The sequence below is a fragment of the Crinia signifera genome, chromosome 5 (assembly GCF_055691185.1).
Source record: "Crinia signifera chromosome 5, ASM5569118v1, whole genome shotgun sequence".
Lineage (NCBI taxonomy): Eukaryota > Metazoa > Chordata > Amphibia > Anura > Myobatrachidae > Crinia > Crinia signifera.
In genome coordinates this window covers 149,525,645-149,545,944 of record NC_139221.1, presented here as the reverse complement: position 1 = coordinate 149,545,944, position 20,300 = coordinate 149,525,645, and the positions used below count along the sequence as shown (strand labels likewise).

The 20,300-nt window shown below is 44.1% G+C and overlaps 1 protein-coding gene across 1 annotated transcript in view; it reads left to right on the top strand.

Annotated features, from left to right (window-relative positions):
* Positions 1-20,300, top strand: part of OTULINL (OTU deubiquitinase with linear linkage specificity like) — a 77,212-nt gene that overhangs the window by 37,279 nt on the left and 19,633 nt on the right. Inside the window, exons 5-6 of the mRNA XM_083188113.1 lie at positions 4,963-5,112; positions 5,874-6,002. Coding sequence (XP_083044239.1) covers positions 4,963-5,112; positions 5,874-6,002 — 279 coding nt within the window. The remainder of the gene's footprint in view (positions 1-4,962; positions 5,113-5,873; positions 6,003-20,300) is intronic.

Here is a 20,300-nt window from a genome sequence, read left to right as displayed (position 1 = left end):
AGCATATATATAATATTCGTAAACGATTAAAGACACACAAGGTATCGGAGCATTTCCATGTTGTGCACAACTCCAATGAGTGCCAAATTGTTAACTTTTGTGCTATTGAACAAGTTCTTCCAAAAAATCGTACAAATGATGTAGCCAGGAGACTCTCAAAGACTGAGATGCGCTGGATACATCGTTTAGGAACTTTAGTTCCTAAGGGTCTAAATGGGGAGATTGAGTTAAAACCCTTTTTAAGTTAGAATTGTGGGTCTTCCCTATTCTTTATCTATCTCTCCATCATGTGATACTGTGTACTCACTTATAAAATGGTGGTGGCGAGATTTTTTAATAACATTATATTTATAACCCTTGTTTTTTTCTCTTTTTCTTGGTCTGTGACAAAATTTACTATATCGTTGTACACAATAGCCGCTTTCCTTGTGAAATACTGGAAATTGATTTGCGTAAACACAAATGATATAGTATTGATATATCTAACTATATCCTTGTGGATTGTTGCTTCCGTTACGTTGAAACGCAAGCTCATAACCTTGTTGCGCATAGCAACCTATTAAGATTGATGCGCTACAGCTTGTGAAAGCTGGACCGCATATGACAATTTCCGGCAGTTGACACGCAAACGGTGACGTGTTTCCGCTCAGTGGAACGCACCGCCATATTGGATTTGCACGGAGACCGGATGCTGTATGCCGATTAGCGGCAGCTGTAATGTTTGTAATTTTAATGGATGGGGTATATATATACCTCCTAATGGACATTTTAACTACACGTTTCTGACGAAGGTACTCTTTTCTGAAACGCGTTAAACGTGTATTCTACTATATGGACAGTGTGGCTTCCTGGTAAAAGTTTGTGGCAGCGGAGTTTCCTGGACTGAGCCCCCCCCTTGCTTCCGGACCAAGGGACCCAGACTGAAGGATTTCTGCTGACATCTACATGCCTGCTGTTTGCCTTGGACCTACTGTTATATGCTTTTATACAAGTCACCACTTTGTAAGTGCGTTGTCTTAATTAAAACCTTTTATACTTTATTGATTTGCACTATGTTGCTTTTTATTATGTCTCCCTGTACACAGAATAAGGGGTGAAACTGATGAAATTACTCCGGATTATCCATTCCGCCTATTGTATCCTGTGTGATCTCTGACGAGTGTTATTTGGTTTTGTATACTTTGTATTTTTTGATCTTCATAAGGTTTATTCACCTTTATACTTAGATACCTTTTGAGCGCTATCTTACAAATTCACTTTTCTTCACTATTGCAACACGTATTGAGTAGTCTGAAGTGTTTCTGCTCTGTGAATATGTGTTTAGCAGCACTTTGGTTTAATTGTGCACCCTGCAGCCATATATTTTGTATCTTGCTCATACAATTATAACAAACCACAAACCGCTTGATTTTGATCGATAGCTGGATGCTCATATAACTGGCACAAACGGTCCCTTTTTCCTCCCCTATTGAATAAGCAGGGGAGACCTAATAGAACAGGACATAGTGCAGATCAATAAAGTTAAAAGAATTTTAATACATAAGATGCACTTACAATGAAGTGACTCATATAAAAGCATGAGACAAGTAATCCACAAGGCAAAGCAGCATGCAGGTGATGTGATAGTGGTCCTCTAGTCTGGGTTCCCTGATCCAGAACGGAGAGCCACAGTCCAGGGTCCAACTTCTCCATGATGCGCCTCTTTAGGATATACTGGTCCAGAAGAAAAATGAAGCACGCTTAACGCATTTCGGAATAATGTTCCTTCATCAGAAGCATGCTGAATAGTCCATAGACTCGGGTATATATACCCACAATCAATTAGGTACAGCTGATTAGCAGCACCGCTAATCGGCGTACAACTTCTGGATTCCCATTGAAAACATGGCGGTGCGTTCCAACTACCGGAAGTACGTCACCGCGAGATCAACTTCTAACCGGAAATCTGTCATAATGGCCTGCACCGCAGTTATGCATTCTACTATGTTTCCAAGGTGCGCGCTTGCGTTCCATAGGTTCCCCGCTTCCATACCAACTTATACAGATAATATGGCGGCATAATTTTATCAATTATAACTTTGCTTCAAAGGGAAAATGGAAGCTGTTTACAATAGAATTTCTCCTATAATGTCCACGAGCTATGGAAATAGAAAATAAAAATTAGTAACAATACAAATAAGCAATATAAAACTTTTTATACCATAAAAATGGGGTAGATCTTATACACCACACCATTAACATGCACTATAGTAAATAAACAAGATGGGAACGGTTTTAATTCAAATTCCCTATTTAACCCTTTTGGGACTAATGTACCTAGATGATATATCCAGCGCATCTCCGTTTTGGAAAGCCGTTTGGCTAGATCGTTTGTATGGCTTTTCGGTAAAATCTGTTAAATGCCACAAAAACTTATAATGTGGCATTCATTACCAATATGAACTACACGGAAATGTTCCGATACTGTATGGGTTTTTAGTTGTTTCCTCATATTGTAAATGTGTTCTGCAGTGCGGGCTTTTAACTGTCTGGAAGTTTTTCCGACGTATGCAAGCCCACAACTGCATTCCAGAACATAAATTATGTTCCGGGAATAGCAAGTTAAGAACTGTTTAATGGAATATGACTGACCATTAATAGTGAATTTATCAAATTTCCTCTCTTTCACTTTTACTGTTCTACAGATCAGACAGGAGCCGCATCGATAAAAGCCAATTGCTCTAATTGCCTGACAAGGCTCACTGTCCGTAGAAATGTGAACCAAGTGGTCTCTCAATGATGGGGCTTTCCTGTATATGAACTGGGGTTTTGCAGGGAGCTGTGATCCAATAACTGGGTCATTTTGGAGGAGATGCCTCAAAAAGACTCTTTCCACATCTTTATGAACGGAGCTATATTTGCTAATAAATGACCATTTAAATTGATCAGGATTATCAGATTTTTTCAATTTATTTTCTAATAGGGCGGGTCCTTCAATTTTATCAGCCCTCTCTTTTGCTTTAATAAGAAGGTCTGTAGAGTACCCCTTAACACTCAATCTATCAGACACTCCTCCAGCTGTTCTTGATATACTAGATTATTGGTACAGTTACGCTTTATGCGTGAAAATTGGCCAAACGGTATTGCATCCAGACAGTTTTTGTGATACTGGCTGGTGGTTTGGATGAAGCTATTTGAATCGGTCTCCTTACTAAATGTTTTGGTTTTAAGAACATTATTTTCAATGTATATTTTTAAATCAAGGAAAGAGACATGATTTTGGCTGCAATCAAACGAAAGTTTTATATTACGTTTGTTTGTATTCAATTGATGACAAAAAGTATCCAAATCTGTTTTGTCTCCTGACCAAATAAACAAAATGTCATCTATAAAACGACTCCAGGACACCAGGCCTACCCCTAGCACGCCACCTTGCCACACTACTTGATCTTCTCAGTGGGCCATGAATAGGTTAGTGTAGCTAGGGGCAAACCTGGTGCCCATCGCTGTACCTGTACACTGAAGGTAATAAGAACCCTCATGTAGGAAATAGTTATTCGTTAGAATAAATGCAATACTGGACAACAAGAATGATTTAATTGGTTCTGATAGGGGACTTTGATCTAAAAAGTGTGTAACCGCTTCACGTCCTTTCTCCATATCAATATTGGTATATAATACCAACATCAGCGGTATATAGCCATTGATTTGTTGACCATTTAATCGAGGACAATTTCTTTAAAATATCTACCGTATCTCTTGTATACGCTTTTGTATTGCATACCAAAGGCTGTAAAAATGAATCTACAAATGCTGATAGATTGCTTGTCAAGCTATTGCAGCCCAAAATAATCGGGTGGCATGGGGGGTTCAGGGGGTCCTTGTGAACCTTCGGGAGCACATAAATTGAAGGAATATCGGGTTCAGATATATTTAGGAACTCAAATTCCTGCTTTGAAATAATTTTGTCCTCTCGAGGTTAATTCCAATAGGGCTTTTTTAATTTTGGGGGTAGGGTCACCCCTAAAATTTTTTATAGGTCTCCCCAGAATTAAGCTGTTTGGAAATCTCAGCTAAATAAGCATCTTTATTCATTAAAACAACCCCCCCTTTATGCGCTGGTTTCACAATCAGCGATTTATCGCGTTTGAGTGATTCAAGTGCTTCAAACTCTTTTTTTTGTCAAATTCAATTTCCCTTTTCTTTTTCTTCGTGAGGAAATAGACAAAATAACCATTAAAAATAAGAAAAAGAAAGGGAAATTGAATTTGACAAAAAAAGAGTTTGAAGCACTTGAATCACTCAAAAGCGATAAATTTTTTATAGGTCTCCCCAGAATTAAGCTGTTTGGAAATCTCGGCTAAATAAGCATCTTTATTCATTAAAACAACCGCCCCTTTATCCGCTGGTTTCACAATCAGCGATTTATCGCATTTGAGTGATTCAAGTGCTTCAAACTCTTTTTCTGTCAAATTCAATTTCCCTTTCTTTTTCTTATTTTTAATGGTTATTTTGTCTATTTCCTCACGAAGAAAAAAAAAAAGGGAAATTGAATTTGACAAAAAAAAAGTTTGAAGCTCTTGAATCACTCAAAAGCGATAAATCGCTGTTTGTGAAACCAGCGGATAAAGGGGAAGGGGTTGTTTTAATGAATGAAGATGCGTATTTTGTTTCATTAAAATATTACAGATAGAGCAACTACAATATGACTAAGACTGCATTCATGTACCACAATGGGGAAAATTTACTAGGATGGGAGTTCTATTTCACATTGGATGTTGCTATGGGCAACCAATCAGATACATTCTATTATCTAAATAAATAAGAAGTAGATTGTGATTGGTTGCCCATAGCAACATCCCATGTGAAATATAATTACCATCTTAGTTTCGCAATGGGTTAAATATGTCCCTTTAACTACTGTATACATGGTTAGAAATCTATACTATTCCCTTTCAAGTGCAATGTATGTTATATTTTTAGGCCTATGAACATATTTGCTGGAAACATCATGTCAAAACTCTACAACATGTAAAAGAAGACAATTACTGCGTCCTTAGAGCTGTTCTGTTCCAGGTTTTCAGCCAAGGAATACCTTTCCCTGGATGGATGAAAGAGAAAGACATTCTAAAGGTCTTTATATATCACATACAGTAGATAATAAACAACAGATAATGGAGTGGAATGCAATTAGTTGTGGATTGATACCCGTGGCATAATTCAATTGCCCCAGACAGCTGTCATTATTGGGGATTTTGTTTGCAAATACAATAAAACATCAGGGAACTTATGTGTTTTCATGCACATACTGTATTAATCATTTTTAATTACCCCCCAAAGAATATTCTGATAAAATAGATTTGTGATACAGTTCCATTTTTACTGCACATAAAAAATTATTGAGGACAATTGAATTCCCCACTATGCAGGGGGTTGCTTACTTCCTACTCCTCTGCTTCAGTGTATACATGTATGCCTTGACAAAGGGGACAAGTGTTCCCCGAAACCTTGGCTCTTGCCATACATGTCTGATGCATACTTGCCTACCTGACCCTCTTCATGCGGGAGAAAACGCTCTGCCCCAGGACTTACCTGGTAATGTATGATTGCCACCACCTGTGGTGAAACACCTTTACCTGGCTCCCCACAGGTGATGGCAATCATACATTACCAGGGAAGTCCAGAAACAGAGCATTTTCTCCCGCATGGAGAGGGTCAGGTAGGCAAGTATGACCTATGGGTTACTCAGAAGGCTGACACAGCAACAGTTTTATTTAGGTTTCTGTTTATTGATATTAACATGTTGAAAATTTTCCACAGTTTGATTAATTTGAGAAAATAAGATAACAAGCCACAATGTTATACAAATGTATTGCTTTTTCTTCAACTTGCAGCTTCCTGAAACACTTCTGTATGCTCAAGGATGTAATTGGATACAGCAATTCAGTTTCGGACCTGAGAAATATTCTGGTCCAAAAGTCTATGGTAAATTACGCAGCTGCGTAGAAGTCTTCCGGAATCAGGTAACTAACCTTAATGAACACTTATTGTACTGTTTAATGGTAGCTGGCGAATGGAAAGCAGGAGATGATATATCCTGCTTTTCAATTTGGTACACTTAAGGTATACTTAACTGTACAAGTGCAGTATAGCACTTTAACACTAGGGGGTTGTGGTATAATGTGCACTGTCCCCCCCTCACTTGCAGTCTTCAGTCACAATGAAACACAGCACCGGTTCATAGGGAGTGAGGAAAGATGACATTTCCATCCAGTTTCTCTTCTCTGTCGCCTACTATGTTTTTTTTCTGGTAAGTAGTCTTTTCAAAGTTTAAATGAGTTAAAATGATTATGCATCACGATCCCTGAAACTTCATATGGGGATGCAGGAAAAGAGGACACACCACTGGGAAGATAAATCACAGCCCTTCCTTACTGTGGGGGTTATTCAGACCTGATCACCCTGCCGCTGCCCAGTCTGAGTGAAATCTCACCTCGTGCAAGCCTGCAAATTCCTTAACAAGCCTTGCAAAAAGTAGCTTATTTTGAGGCTACAATAGAAACAGGCTGTATGAGGTCAGAGCTGATGTCACAAGACTTCACCTCAAATGCGTGGGAATGCCTGCACTCCCAGAAAATGGCCGGTTGCCACCCACAAATGACAGCTTTCTGTCAATTGCCTACAAAAATGATTTCACTAGTAAGAATCAAAGTAAAACCCTTTGGAATTAGCTAAACTACACACACATCTGCACACTGTGGCACACTGTCATCATGGGGCATCTCCAATAAGGCAGATCTGGCTCGCCCAGCAGCCAATTATGATCAGAGAAATCCTGATGCCCGATCATGATTGGCTGGTTGGTTGGCCTAACTCCTGGTCTATGTAAACAGAAGCTCGACTTGTGTGAACAGCATTCGTTGCGGGCCGGAGAAGCACAGAAGACTGTGGGTGAGTAGGATTTCTTTCCAAAGGAACCCAAATGGACAAGAGGATAGGCCATCATTGGACCCATAGGTAATGTATGAGTGGATGATTGTAGTATGTAATAAAGTTTTCTTCTTCAGGGCTCCTGGGTCTCACAGGGTTAACATCGGGGTTGTAGGCAAATTGAAGGGGTGGACTAGATGAGCCAAGTGGTGCTTATCTGCCTTCAAATTCTATGTTTCTGTGTTTCAGAGGACCGGACACCAATTTTCGAAAGCTTTTGGCTTCCCATCATACCTGACTCCTCTCCCCCATAACCCCTTACTTTCCGTAGCAGGGACTCCACTAGCCGACTAGGGTAAGGGAGCGCAGGAGACAGTTCCCTTGGCAGGGAAACTGATCTCCATTTTACCCAGGCTCCATTACACCAGTGGAGGAAGTCCAGCTTAGGGAGAGGCAGCGCTGGCCGGCAGTCCCTCCCCCAGCTTTAGGCGCCAATTCATGTTAGTGCTGCCCACGTACTAGCTGCAGTTTTGTGCCTTCAGATCACCTCAGAGGCACTGGCAGACATCTTCACATCGCTGTGCAGGCTCCTGCAATGCTGGGCACTGCCTCCCCTGTAAAAACGTTGCCTGCTGACAGGTTTTTACAGCACTCACTGTCCTACCCTGCCTCTAGCTGATGGTGTAGTTGACATAGTGCCATTTACAGTAGTTTGTACCTTATATTGTATTATTGTTTCTACTGTACTAATACCTAGTCACAAATATCACGGGTCGGTGTCAGGGCATAGAACCTCATGTGTGGCCCGTTCCCATATTGCTGCTAGCATGTCTTGTGTTCAGGAACACCGGCAAGCAGATTCCCCACTACTGCGTTCATACACAGCAGGACTATCTGGCCAGGAGGTGCATGATGGTCTCTATGCTACAGTACTTGCCATATTTCTACAGGCCCTTCACCTGCCCCTCAGGCACAACAGACTCCATGAGCGGCCTTTACTCAGTTGTTGGGTACAATAGTGGATCATTTGACACCCGTCACGGGTCCAGCACCCCCGGCGCCTGCGCTAGTCACACAAATTACTCCACCGAGGGTGGATTCATTGTTCAGTACAATGCAGTCTCTGAGTCAGACCCTGATGTCCCAAGAAACACCCTTAGCTACTGCACTTTGTTCAAAATGGCTTAAACAGGCATCATCCTCTCAGTCAACCTTGATGACAGACAGTACTGAGTCATCTGGGGGGAGGCCGAGGATGATGAGGCAGATACCTCCTCTGAAGGGAAACCTGAGACACAGAAGGATAGATCTACTGCGTCAATAGTTACTGAATTTATAACAGCTATACAGGCAGTGCTCCTGTCTGAGGAAGACAAGCCAGCTCCGTTGCTGAGCTGGGCTCCTCTCCGATCCACTCTGCCTGTGTGCACCCCTGGGGGTGACAGGAGGTGATGGACATCCTCTCAGTTAACTGCCAAGGTCTCAGCTGTCTCAGTGCTAGCTAGACGCATGCTTTGGTTATGCTCCTGGAATCCAAGTGTTCTTTAGAGGTGTTACCCTTTTCAGTACTCTTTGGGGAGGAGCTAAATAAAGTTGTAGTCTCCCTGGCAGCAGCCAAGACAGCTTGTCTACCATCTGCTACTATCACTCACCGGGCAAGGAGTAATACATTGTGACCTCTAAGCCTGACAAACCCACCGTCTGACGGGGTGGACCTCCCTCTGGGGGATCCCAGGGTGGGATGCCGACTTCTCTAATACACACAGGAATGGCTCAGGACTATGTCCAATGCCTGGGTGAGAGAAATGGTGACCCATAGGTACATGGTGTCCTTCAAGGGCAGTTCTTCATGAAAGATCTTCCAAAAGATCCACAAAAGAAAGCCTGCCTACAGCAGGTAGTGGAAACTTTACTACAATCCTGGGTGATTATACCAGTGCCTCCACATCAGCAAGGCCAGGGATATTACTCCACCCTATTCTTGGTGGCCAAACCAAACAGGTCTTACAGGCCCATAGTAAACCTTAAATCCCTGAACAAATTTGTGAAAGTGTCAAAACTCTGCATGGAGACCTTGAGAACCATTGTATTGGCAATGGAGCTGTGGGATTACATGGTATCCTTAGACATCCAGTCTGCTTATCTGCATGTCCCCGTTGCTCAGTCACATCAGCAGTTTCTTCATCGCAGCAATACCAGTTTCAGGCCCTTTCGTTCAGGTTGGCCACGGCACCATGAATCTTCACAAAGCTTATGGCGGTCATGATGGCCTCATTGAGGCGTCAGGGGGTCAGAGTGATCCCATACTTGGATGATCTTCTACTTCTTGCCAGTTCAAGGGAGACACTACTCAATCATTTTCAGCTCACCAAAGACTTCCTTCGGAGTCATGGGTGGCTGATAAATTGGAAAAAATCTGCTCTGGTTCCATCCAAGCAGATGTTCCACTTGGGAGCCCTGCTGGACTCCGATGCCCAAAGGTTAATTCTTCCTCTGGACAAGCACCAGCAGCTACAGGCCAGTATTCAGTACTTCATTCACCTTCCCAAAGTCACGTTGCATCAGGCTATGCAGATTCTCGGCCTGTTGGTGTCGACATTCAACGTGATCGAGTGGGTGCTTACATAAATCACCAGGGGGTAAGAAGAGTGTAAAAGCAATGAGGGAAGTATCCAAGATATTCCAATGGGCAGAGCGCTATGTACCAGCCATCTCAGCGGTGTTCCTCCTGGGAATTCTAAATTGGGAGGCCAACTTTTTCAGCCAACAGGATGTACTCTGGAGAATGGGCTCCTGGGGCATTCCGGATGTGGGTCGTATGGCATCTCGCTATAACCACAAGATGCCACTGTTTGGATTCAGAGCCAGGGACCCTCAAGCAGCATTTACGGATGTTCTGTTCATACCTTGGAATATTCCTCTTCCATACATCTCTCCACCAGTGTCACTTCTTACTTGGGTGCTAAGGGAATTGAAACAAGAAATGGGAAGTCTAATCTTAGCGGCTCCAGTGTGGCCCAGGATACATTGGTTTGCAGATATACTTCATCTGTCCGTAGCTCAACCCTTTCGGCTATCGCTATGTTGGAATCTACTCAGTGAAGGTGCTTCCTTGCCTGCATCTGGACCTGAATCTGTTAACTTTTACTACGTGGCTCTTGAGACGGCCGTCTTAAGAAAGAAGGGCTTCTCTGATAAAGGAGCCAATACTATAATTCAGGCTCGCAAGCCGGCTTTGAAACAAATCTGGGTATTTGTGTAGAATCACGGCTCCCATCGCATGCCATATGTAGTGGCATGCGATGGCATGCGATTTTTGCCATTTTTAAGCATTTAAAAAAAAAAAGCATGCAATCGCATCGCATGTGATTTTTAACAGAAATGCATCCAAATGCATTGAAATTAGTATCAAACATGTTCAATGGCCCCCAAATGTCATTTTTGAGGCTGTACCACCCCCACTATCAACGCGAACCCGAAGCATGGCGAGCGCAGCGAGCCCGCGCGTCCTACGACCTTTTCATACCACCACTATCCACGTCGGCGTGGAGTTGAGAGTAGAAAGTGTGGCGAGCGCAGCGAGCCCGAAGCTTGGCTAGCGCAGCGAGCCCCGCGAGGGGACAAGGACACCTGTGAAGTCCGCGAGGGGATGCGGATACCTGTGAAGGTATCCGTGTCCCCTCGCCATGCTTCGGGCTCGGTGGCTCGCTGCGCTCGCCACACGTTGATAGTAGGGGTGGTACAGCCTCAAAAATGACATTTGGGGGCCATTGAACAGGTTTGATACTAATTTCAATGCATTTGGATGCATTTCTGTTAAAAATCGCATGCCAATGCGATCACATGCGATGCGATCGCATGCAATTTTTTGCTATGCTATGGACATCGTGGGACCTGTGATTCTACACAAGTACCTAAATCTGTTATAGGGTATGGCACTTATTTTTCTTGGTGTGAAGCTAAAGGTTATGACACCACACAGTTTAAGGTGACAAGACGACTGGCCTTCTTATAGAGTGGCCTTGATAAGGGCTTGCATCCCTTAGGGTACAGGTCTCTGCGCATTCAGTATGGTTTCATAGACAAATTGCACCATTACAGGATGTACAGTACATACTTTTTTTTCAGGGTGTACTCAGAATACAACCACCGTATACTCCTCCAGTTGCTCCCTGGGATCTGTCGGTGGTTCTTGAGGACCTATTTTAACAATATGGGTCGGGAATGGCACTGGTGAGTGAAATGAAAGTGTTAATTACGTACAAAATCTGATTAAACCAACGTAGTTACCACAAAAAACAAATGTGGTGTGGTGTCTGGTTGGTGGTGCTCCCAAAATTGTTCAGCTTGACAACTGAAGAAAAAAACCGTCACAAAGTGACAGAAAAAAGGAAGAACAGCAAAAAGCTTTTTGGGGCACACTTGAATGAATTGATTATACAATTTAAAACATAACGTTTATTGAATACTCAAAAATGCTAAAATAAAGGTACGTCAAGGTATAGATCAATAGGTTTAAACTGAAATCAGTAATCACAAGAGATTTTGCATAAATCAAGAAGCTATCGGCGAAAATGACAAAGCTATAATACAATATTGCTCCCTTAAACAAAAAGATTATTATTATTGTTATTAATCAAAAATAAATGCATTACATAGATTGCAGTAGTCAATTTTTTTCCAAAGGGGCAAAAGAGATCAAGGACGCTTGACACTTGTCCCCTGCTGATGACAACAATGGTACCCGGTAATGATTGATAGAATAAGGATAGAGGGCTACCTCAATTGGACACAGGTGCATCTGCTGTCCGGGTCCAATTACAGCAACTGGTATTCCCAATTGGTCACCCAGAGAGGTACTAGCCAGACCATTCACTGCTTAGCTGCTGAGTGCGGGATGGAATTCAGGCGGACCAGTGATGTATGGCCGTATTTAACCAAGGATGAGAGTGCCTCAGTGTCCTTAGTAGGAAGCCAAGATGTGCTTCTGCTTTTTGTACAACAGAACACAGGTCACCCTGTTGCTAAATGCATTGCAGGGAGATCTGGTGTGTTAAGACAAATGAGAGTCACAGAAAATTAGGGTGGTAGGTACAGATAGGTGGATATCTCTGACCCCCCCTTCTGCTTTCCACCATCAATCTAGGATGTCAAATGGCAGATGAGAGCGATAGGGGCCACAGAAAGAGCCAACCATAAAAGAAGAAATTTCTCAACTTGATCTCAAAAGTGAAAAAAATTAGAGATTGTACCCTGATCTCCGCTCCGGGAGTAGTATAGCTGGTGTCAGTATCAATTTCACTGATCACCACTCTATACTGTAGGGATAGTTTAATGACAGGTAGTGTTTTAACTGTACCAGAATACTTGGAGGGTAAACAGTTAATAAACAGTGGGTCCTAGGATAGAGTGGTGTCCAACAATAATGTCTTAATCACATAAGTGTCTGACCTTTAGGTGGTCAGAGTTGTATATTCAATTATCAGGGACACTGGAAATGTGCACCACTTGTGCCTAGTGTAACAAACGAATCGTAGGTATACTTTATATCAAAAAGAAGGCAGCTTTTAAAGATGAAAATAGTGCAAGCAGGTATATTGAGCCCCAGACAAAATAATTAAATAAATTATATTAAGCGTATTGGCACAGGTAGTTGATAATTCTTACAGACTCAATAAATCCCCTCGGGTCTAAATGATAGCAAGAGGTTGAGATCAGTCTGAAATCAAGAGGGTCTAAAGAGAGGGGGTTGCATGTACTAGATGTTGGTGCCCGATATAAGGGGGTCTATAGTATTTATGACAGTATAACATGCAACACTCATTACATGTGGACTGTAAATGTAGCTGGCGCTGCGTGGGTGCAGCTGTCGGTTGCCGCTAACAACGCTGACTGGCGCGACCGAGTCCACGCTGCCTGCGCCCGCGTTCACTAGGTGAGAGGCGGGGGCAGTCTATGGTCTCCAGGTCGGGCTGGCCGGCGAGGTGTTACCTGGCTCCGGAACGCTGCAATCAGCTGGTGGTCTGTAGCGCTTCTGTCCAGGACATCGTGATGAATGATGCCGGGATTTGGCAGGGGGGAGGTGTGGCAGAGGCGTGTTCCTTACACGTGTTTCGCCATAGACTTGTTCACAGGTGACGTGCGCCTGTGGATTCCAACTGCCTGTCTTTTGATGGAGGTGCGGCCAATAGGAGACTGTCATGCGTTTGACTGGCAGGTAAATAAGCCAATTGCAGGTCTGATAAAATGAAAGTAGGGAGATGGGCATTTAACGTTTGAAAATTTACGTGCTGGATGGCTGCATTGAATCAGCGCCACTTAATGCAATGCATACGTAAAGTGGCTGATCAACAATGGTGACATGCACTGCATGTAAATAGGACATTAAGGGGTGTATCTGACATATAGATTAGTTGCAAGGTTTAAGCTGGTAGCAGACGCACAGTTAAAATGTCTGTGTACGAGTGCATACAGCCGTTATTGTTAATTAATGGTTACCCTTGGTGATGAGACGACAGTATTATGTATTGGCAGTATGGCACCTTTTGGTGTGGTAAAGTTTACACCTAATGGTACAGACGCCTTGCTGCTAAATAAAGAAGGATAAGGAAGACCAGTTGCAAATAACTGGTAGTGCACTAACAATGAGGCTCGTTAGGTTTGGGCTGCGTGTGATGATTAACACACAGTTATTAGAGAGCTGGTTAACTGAATAAGAAGGATAAATTCGTTAGAGTGTAAATAATAGGTAGCTGCTGTGGTGGGAGGGGGGAATAAGGGGGATTAGGGAAAGCACAGTACCAAGGCCACCTAGATTAAATCCTGGAGGGGTGCCTGGACAATTTGGTGGTGTAATAATAGATGTCGGGAGGGCAAAAAGGTCCCCCTATTCGCTGATCAAATGCGGGTCCCCAAACAAGCCGGATCAATGTTACCCCTAAAGAAAAGGGGGGGGAAGGAAGGGTATTATAGCCAGTGAGGGTAAGAAATTTGATATACAAGTATTTTATTATTATTTATTTATTAGGAGGCAGCCCAAGGGGGAAAGCCCGGCTTAAGTCACCGGTGCTGATGGAACGAAACCATGGTTGTTGTGGTCGTTTCATGTCTATTTAAATATTAGAAGCCAAATTTCCAGCTAGTTATACATATTGGACCAGGGGCTGTCTAATGAGCGGATAGGGTAGTTGCCCCATGATAAATGGGTGTTGATAAAAAATAATGATTATTTGACAATTCATGTCAAGATAAATTGATGGTGGGACCGTGAGTGAGAGGGGTGGTTGTAGTTGATAAAGTCGTTATGGAACATGAGGGAATAACTGTTGGTGGGGTTGGATGTCTTAATCTGATTTGGTGAGAGAAAAACACCCCAAATATATATAAGTACATTAGAAAGGGATGTGAGGGGGAATATATACAGATGGATGGATAGATGCAGGAGGAAAATTATTGGTGGCAACTGGCAAATTCCATGGTACCTGTTACTTTAGCGGATACCAAGATTTAGCCAGTTTGATCACAGAAAGGCACCGAAGTTAATGTCCTCGTTCAACCCAGTGGGTGCTAGTGTTCCCAAATGAAAAATCCACCAACTTTCTTTCCTCAATAGAGTCTGGTTGATATCACCTCCCCTGCGACCTAGGTGAATCTGTTCCAGGCCAAAGAATCTAAGGCCGCTGGTGTCAGAGGAGTGTTTTTTGAGAAAATGTCAGGCGACAGTTGTCAGTGGTTTCATCTTCTGTCTATCTGCAGTGGCATTTCTAATGTTGCCCATGTGTTCCATGACTCTCAGTTTGAGTGGGCGGGAGGTCATCCCCACATACTTGAGTTCACATGGACAGGTGAGACAGTATATTATATTCTCACTCTTACAATTGTGGTATTCTCTGATCTTGATGGATTCGTCAAATCGATTTTTGATCATGGTGATGTTGATAATCTGTTTGCAGATCTTACAATTTCCACAAGGATGACTGCCCACCAGAAGTGTTTTTTTTCTTTTGGGAAGAAACATAGTGGCTATGGACTAGGGTGTCCTTCAAGTTAGGAGCCCTCCTCCAGCTCATGTCTACCTTTGGATTTAGTCTAGCTGCTAGATCTTTGTCTGTCTGATAGCAGAATTGGCCAGTGTTTCTGCACGATGTTTTTGATGTCTCTCCATTCATTACAGAAATTTCCGACCAACCTAATTGTGTCGGGACTGGTATCAGTGGTGGAAGTTTTGAAGAGTTGATTTTCCCTGGTTGTTTGTAGTACGGACCTTTTAGCTTTTTTTATCAATCTCTTTGAATAGCCTCGTTCTTGGAGTCTACATGAGAGTTCCTCGCATTTTTCCTTGAATACCTCATCTTCCGAACAATTTCTTCGTAGCCTCAAAAACTCACCTTTCGGTAAGTTAGTGATTGTTGGTGGAAAGTGTGAGCTTGTACTGAGAAGAAGGCTATTGGTGGCGGTATACAACTCTGACCACCTAAAGGTCAGACACTTATGTGATTAAGACATTATTGTTGGACACCACTCTATCCTAGGACCCACTGTTTTTTAACTGTATACCCTCCAAGTATTCTGGTACAGTTAAAACACTACCTGTCATTAAACTATCCCTACAGTATGGAGTGGTGATCAGTGAAATTGATACTGACACCAGCTATACTACTCCCGGAGCGGAGATCAGGGTACAATCTCTCATTTTTTCACTTTTGAGATCAAGTTGAGAAATTTCTTCTTTTCTGGTTGGCTCTTTCTGTGTCCCCTATCGCTCTCATCTGCCATTTGACATCCTAGATTGATGGTGGAAAGCAGAAGGGGGGGTCAGAGATATCCACCTATCTGTACCTACCACCCTAATTTTCTGTGACTCTCATTTGTCTTAACACACCAGATCTCCCTGCAATGCATTTAGCAACAGGGTGACCTGTGTTCTGTTGTACAAAAAGCAGAAGCACATCTTGGCTTCCTACTAAGGACACTGAGGCACTCTCATCCTTGGTTAAATACGGCCATACATCACTGGTCTGCCTGAATTCCATCCCGTACTCAGCAGCTAAGCAGTGAATGGTCTGGCTAGTACCTCTCTGGGTGACCGATTGGGAATACCAGTTGCTGTAATTGGACCCGGACAGCAGATGCACCTGTGTCCAATTGAGGTAGCCCTCTATCCTTATTCTATCAATCATTACCGGGTACCATTGTTGTCATCAGCAGGGGACAAGTGTCAAGCGTCCTTGATCTCTTTTGCCCCTTTGGAAAAAATTGACTACTGCAATCTATGTAATGCATTTATTTTTGATTAATAACAATAATAATAATCTTTTTGTTTAAGGGAGCAATATTGTATTATAGCTTTGTCATTTTCGCCGATAGCTTCTTGATTTATGCAAAATCTCTTGTGATTACTGATTTCAGTTTAAACCTATTGATCTATACCTTGACGTACCTTTATTTTAGCATTTTTGAGTATTCAATAAACGTTATGTTTTAAATTGTATAATCAATTCATTCAAGTGTGCACCAAAAAGCTTTTTGCTGTTCTTCCTTTTTTCTGTCACTTTGTGACGGTTTTTTTCTTCGGTTCTTGAGGACCTGTCTGAACCTCCATTTGAGCCTTTATCTTCGGTAGAGCTGAAGTGACTTACAGCTAAGGTGGTATTCTTGATGGCTATAGCCTTTGCTAGGATGGTATCATATTTGGGAGCTTATCTTGTCGCTCCTCATTCTTGGTGTTCCATCAGGATAGGGCTGTCCTGTGGACTAAACCTATCACATCTACCTAAGGTAGTATCAAAATTTCATGTCCATCAGGAAATTGTGGTACTAGCCTTTCTGTCTTCGACATTGTCCACCAAAGAGGACTTTGGATGTTGTACAGGCTCTTAAGATTTTTATACATCGTACTGAATCTATCAGATCAGATTCCTTGTTTGTGCTGTATGGGTTTCACAAAAGGGGATGGCCTGCTTACAAGTAGACTTTGGCTCGCTGGATTAAAATGGTCATTGCTCATGCATATGAGAAAACATATGATCCATCGTTACCTACTTTGATCTCAGCACACTCCACCAGGTCTGTTGGTCCTTCATGAGCTGCACGTCATGGCGTTTCTGCTAAACAGCTGTGCAAGGCGGCAACGTGTACTCCGTTTCATATGTTTCCGAGGCCTTTGACACTTTCGCTACCCAAGATGCTGCGTTTGGTCACCAAGTTTTCTTGGCCCCTCTGGCGTCTCCCCGCCCTTAAATTTACGGCTTTGGGACATCCCCGATGTTAACCCTCTGGGACCCAGGAATCCTGAAGAAAAAAACGGGAGTTATGGTAAAACCTACCTTCGGTTAACTCCCTTTCTTCAAGGTTACTGTGGAACTATAAGTCCCAGCGGGCTCTTTAATGCCCCACATACTGGGACTTGTGGTTATCCAAGTCCTTCGGCATAATGGGTGTCTCCTCTTCTCCATAAAAACAGAATACTTAGTAAATATCAATCCATGTGTGTTCCTCCCTCAATATGGATGATGGATTCCACGGAGTGGGAGGACCGGCATATGACATTAAGAAGAATGGCATATACAGATGGGTCACGGTCCATCTTTGCGGGGGATGGCGCTGGCGTCGCCAGCCGCCATCCCCCGCCAGCGCCATAGCGATCGTGAGAAGGGGGCGCGCGCGCACGAGAGGCGCGCGCGCCCCCTTCCGACGGCGCTTCCAAACGTTTCCCCGGGTCCCCGCCGGCTTGCCGGCGGTAACCCGGGGTCCCCGCCGCCTGCCCGCATCCCCCCTAACCCCCCCCTAACCCCGTCCGTCTCCCTGAGGCGGAGACGGACAGGGTTTCCGCCACGCTAGCGACGGAGACTGAGACGCGCGTGCGCGTGAGACGCACGCGCGTCTCAGTCTCCTCGCTGGCGAGGCTGCTGGCGGGTCGCCAGCGCATACGTTCTGGCGACCCGCCAGCAAGGATGGACCGTGACCCATCTGTAGTATAATAGTATTAGTATACTAGTATTATACTATATGCCATTCTTCTTAATTTCATATGCCGGTCCTCCCACTCCGTGGAATCCATCATCCATATTGAGGGAGGAACATACATGGATTGATATTCACGAAGTATTCTGTTTTGGAGAAGCGGAGACCTATCCAAAAGGGGCGTATGGTAGATATCTTCTGTTAAGCGCTGGTGGTGGGATCCTTCCGATTGGTAACTTTGTTATGTACCTTCCTATCCATTTATATATCAGCGTGGGGACGCCGCATGTCTGGATTGAACTTCCTACTAGCTGCTTGAAACCTATTGCGCAGAACTGTCACCTTGAATATTCTGATTGTCCCATTATTGCTGGGACTCCTAGTTCCACAACAATACACAATAGTTTTTTTCTATTTTTTACACAACATCAGCCCAGGCAGGTAAATTCTGGAGGGGAGACACACGGCCACTGGAGGGCTGTACTGAGTCGCTGAGGAGAGCAGAAATAAAAAGCTGCAGCAGGCCAGGGTACCCAGGATGGAATCCAGCAGGGAGCAGGTGAGTTGTATGCCCCCTTCCCCACCGGGATCAGGGTTAAACCCTCTGGAGCCCCCCGTGCTGGACAGTCAGCAGCAATCTCCGCGGCAGGCGCCCGCTGCCCCCCATCCCCCCGTGCTGGACAGCAGACAATGCACCAGCCACCCGCTGATCCCTACTTGGTGATGTCGCAGAGAGGTAACCTGCGGGGAGCGCCCGCACTCCTCCCTGCCGGCATCAGCGTTAAATCCACTGCCCTCCACGCTTGCACCCACACCCCCTGGAGCCCCATGCTGGACGGACAGTCAGAGCGGCAATCTCCGCAGCAGGCGCCCGCTGCCCCCCCCCCGTGCTGGACAGTTACAGCAGACAATCCATGGTAACCTGCGGGGAGCCCCCTCGGAGGGGAGAGGGGGGCGCAGGAGCAGGGGGTGCCTGGGGCACTGACAGGGCTGACACCGGCCCTGGAGAGACCCCTTCATTGGGGAGGTCCCCACTTCCCCTGGATGCTTGCCCATGCTGACCTGTCAGGGGGTGAATGCTTTGGCCAGTAGGACTTGTATAAAAAGTCCCCCCCCAGCTGTGGCATTACCCTGCTGGCTGGGCCCAGTGCTGGTCCTTGAAATATGGGGGGCCCCTATTTGGTTTGCCCCGTGGTTTTTGAAGCCAGGACCAGTTCTTTGAGCCCGGGGCTGGTTATGTTCAGGAGGGGGGACCCCACGCTATTTTCTTTTTTTTTTACTTTTGCACATTTTTTTTTTAACATAACCATGCACTGGTCTGTGAATGGTTCTGTCAAACTCGCCATGTTGAAATGGGTCTATTTGTTTTGCGATGGGAAAACATTTTTTTTTTTATGGGAAAACATCTGAATGTGAATTGAAGTGTGACAAAATTGACAGCTCAGAATGTGCGATTTTCACAGCAATTTGCATCATATTAAGTTGGAGATTTCAGAAAGATGTGCGAATTCAGTCTTTTTTTAATAAAAATAACAGAAGTCAATATATCTCATCTCATTAAATATCACCCCTGAGGCCTCAGAACGCCAGCTCCCAGTAGTGCGGCATGTCCCTGATTTCATTATTTTACCAGAGTGCTGTGAAGAGCCCTCCTATATATCATCCTGGGCCCCACGCCAACAGACTGTAATGCCAGGCTTAGCGTTCTGTACCAGCACATAGGCTCCCGATTGGCTGGATGTTTATCTCTCTTCATCACCCTTGCATTTATCTCTTGTTAAGACTTAATACATCTGCCCCAATGTGTACATTTCACATGGCGACATGTGAACTTGTGGACAGTTTAAGGATGATGAACTGGTGCCTGATGAATAGTGTTTATATTCTGATGCATTAACCTCTTAAGTGGTATGCCTGGAAATCTTCCGGGCTTAGCTGCACTGCGAACCCTGGAATACTTCCAGGCTATATCACTTTTTGATCTCCTGGGGACCGCCAGCGCTGATCACGGGACCTGGGAATCAGCATTATGCATTACATACTTGCATTGATTGACAGGAAGCCGGCATTTGTGGGTATCACCCGGCTATTTTCTGGGAGTGTCAGGGAAAACACAGGTACAGTATATCCAGGCATTTTCGGGGGTCTGGCCTCAATCACCCTGTTTCTATTGCACAGACAGAGTAGGTTCTGGGTTATGTGCAGTTTAGGAAAGTCATTAGATGGTGAATGAGTTGCGAATGGATTTGCAGCTAGCCGCTGATCAGCATTATTTTCGCAAGCCATTCACAGCCTTACACAGGGTGGACTTTCACTCTGGCAGGGCAAAGACTATCTGATCGCAGGGATCTGTAATTTCACAGAGCAGCAATCAGGCCTGAATAACCCCCCATAATGCTGTACAGTGTCTTTTGTTCACAATATTCCAC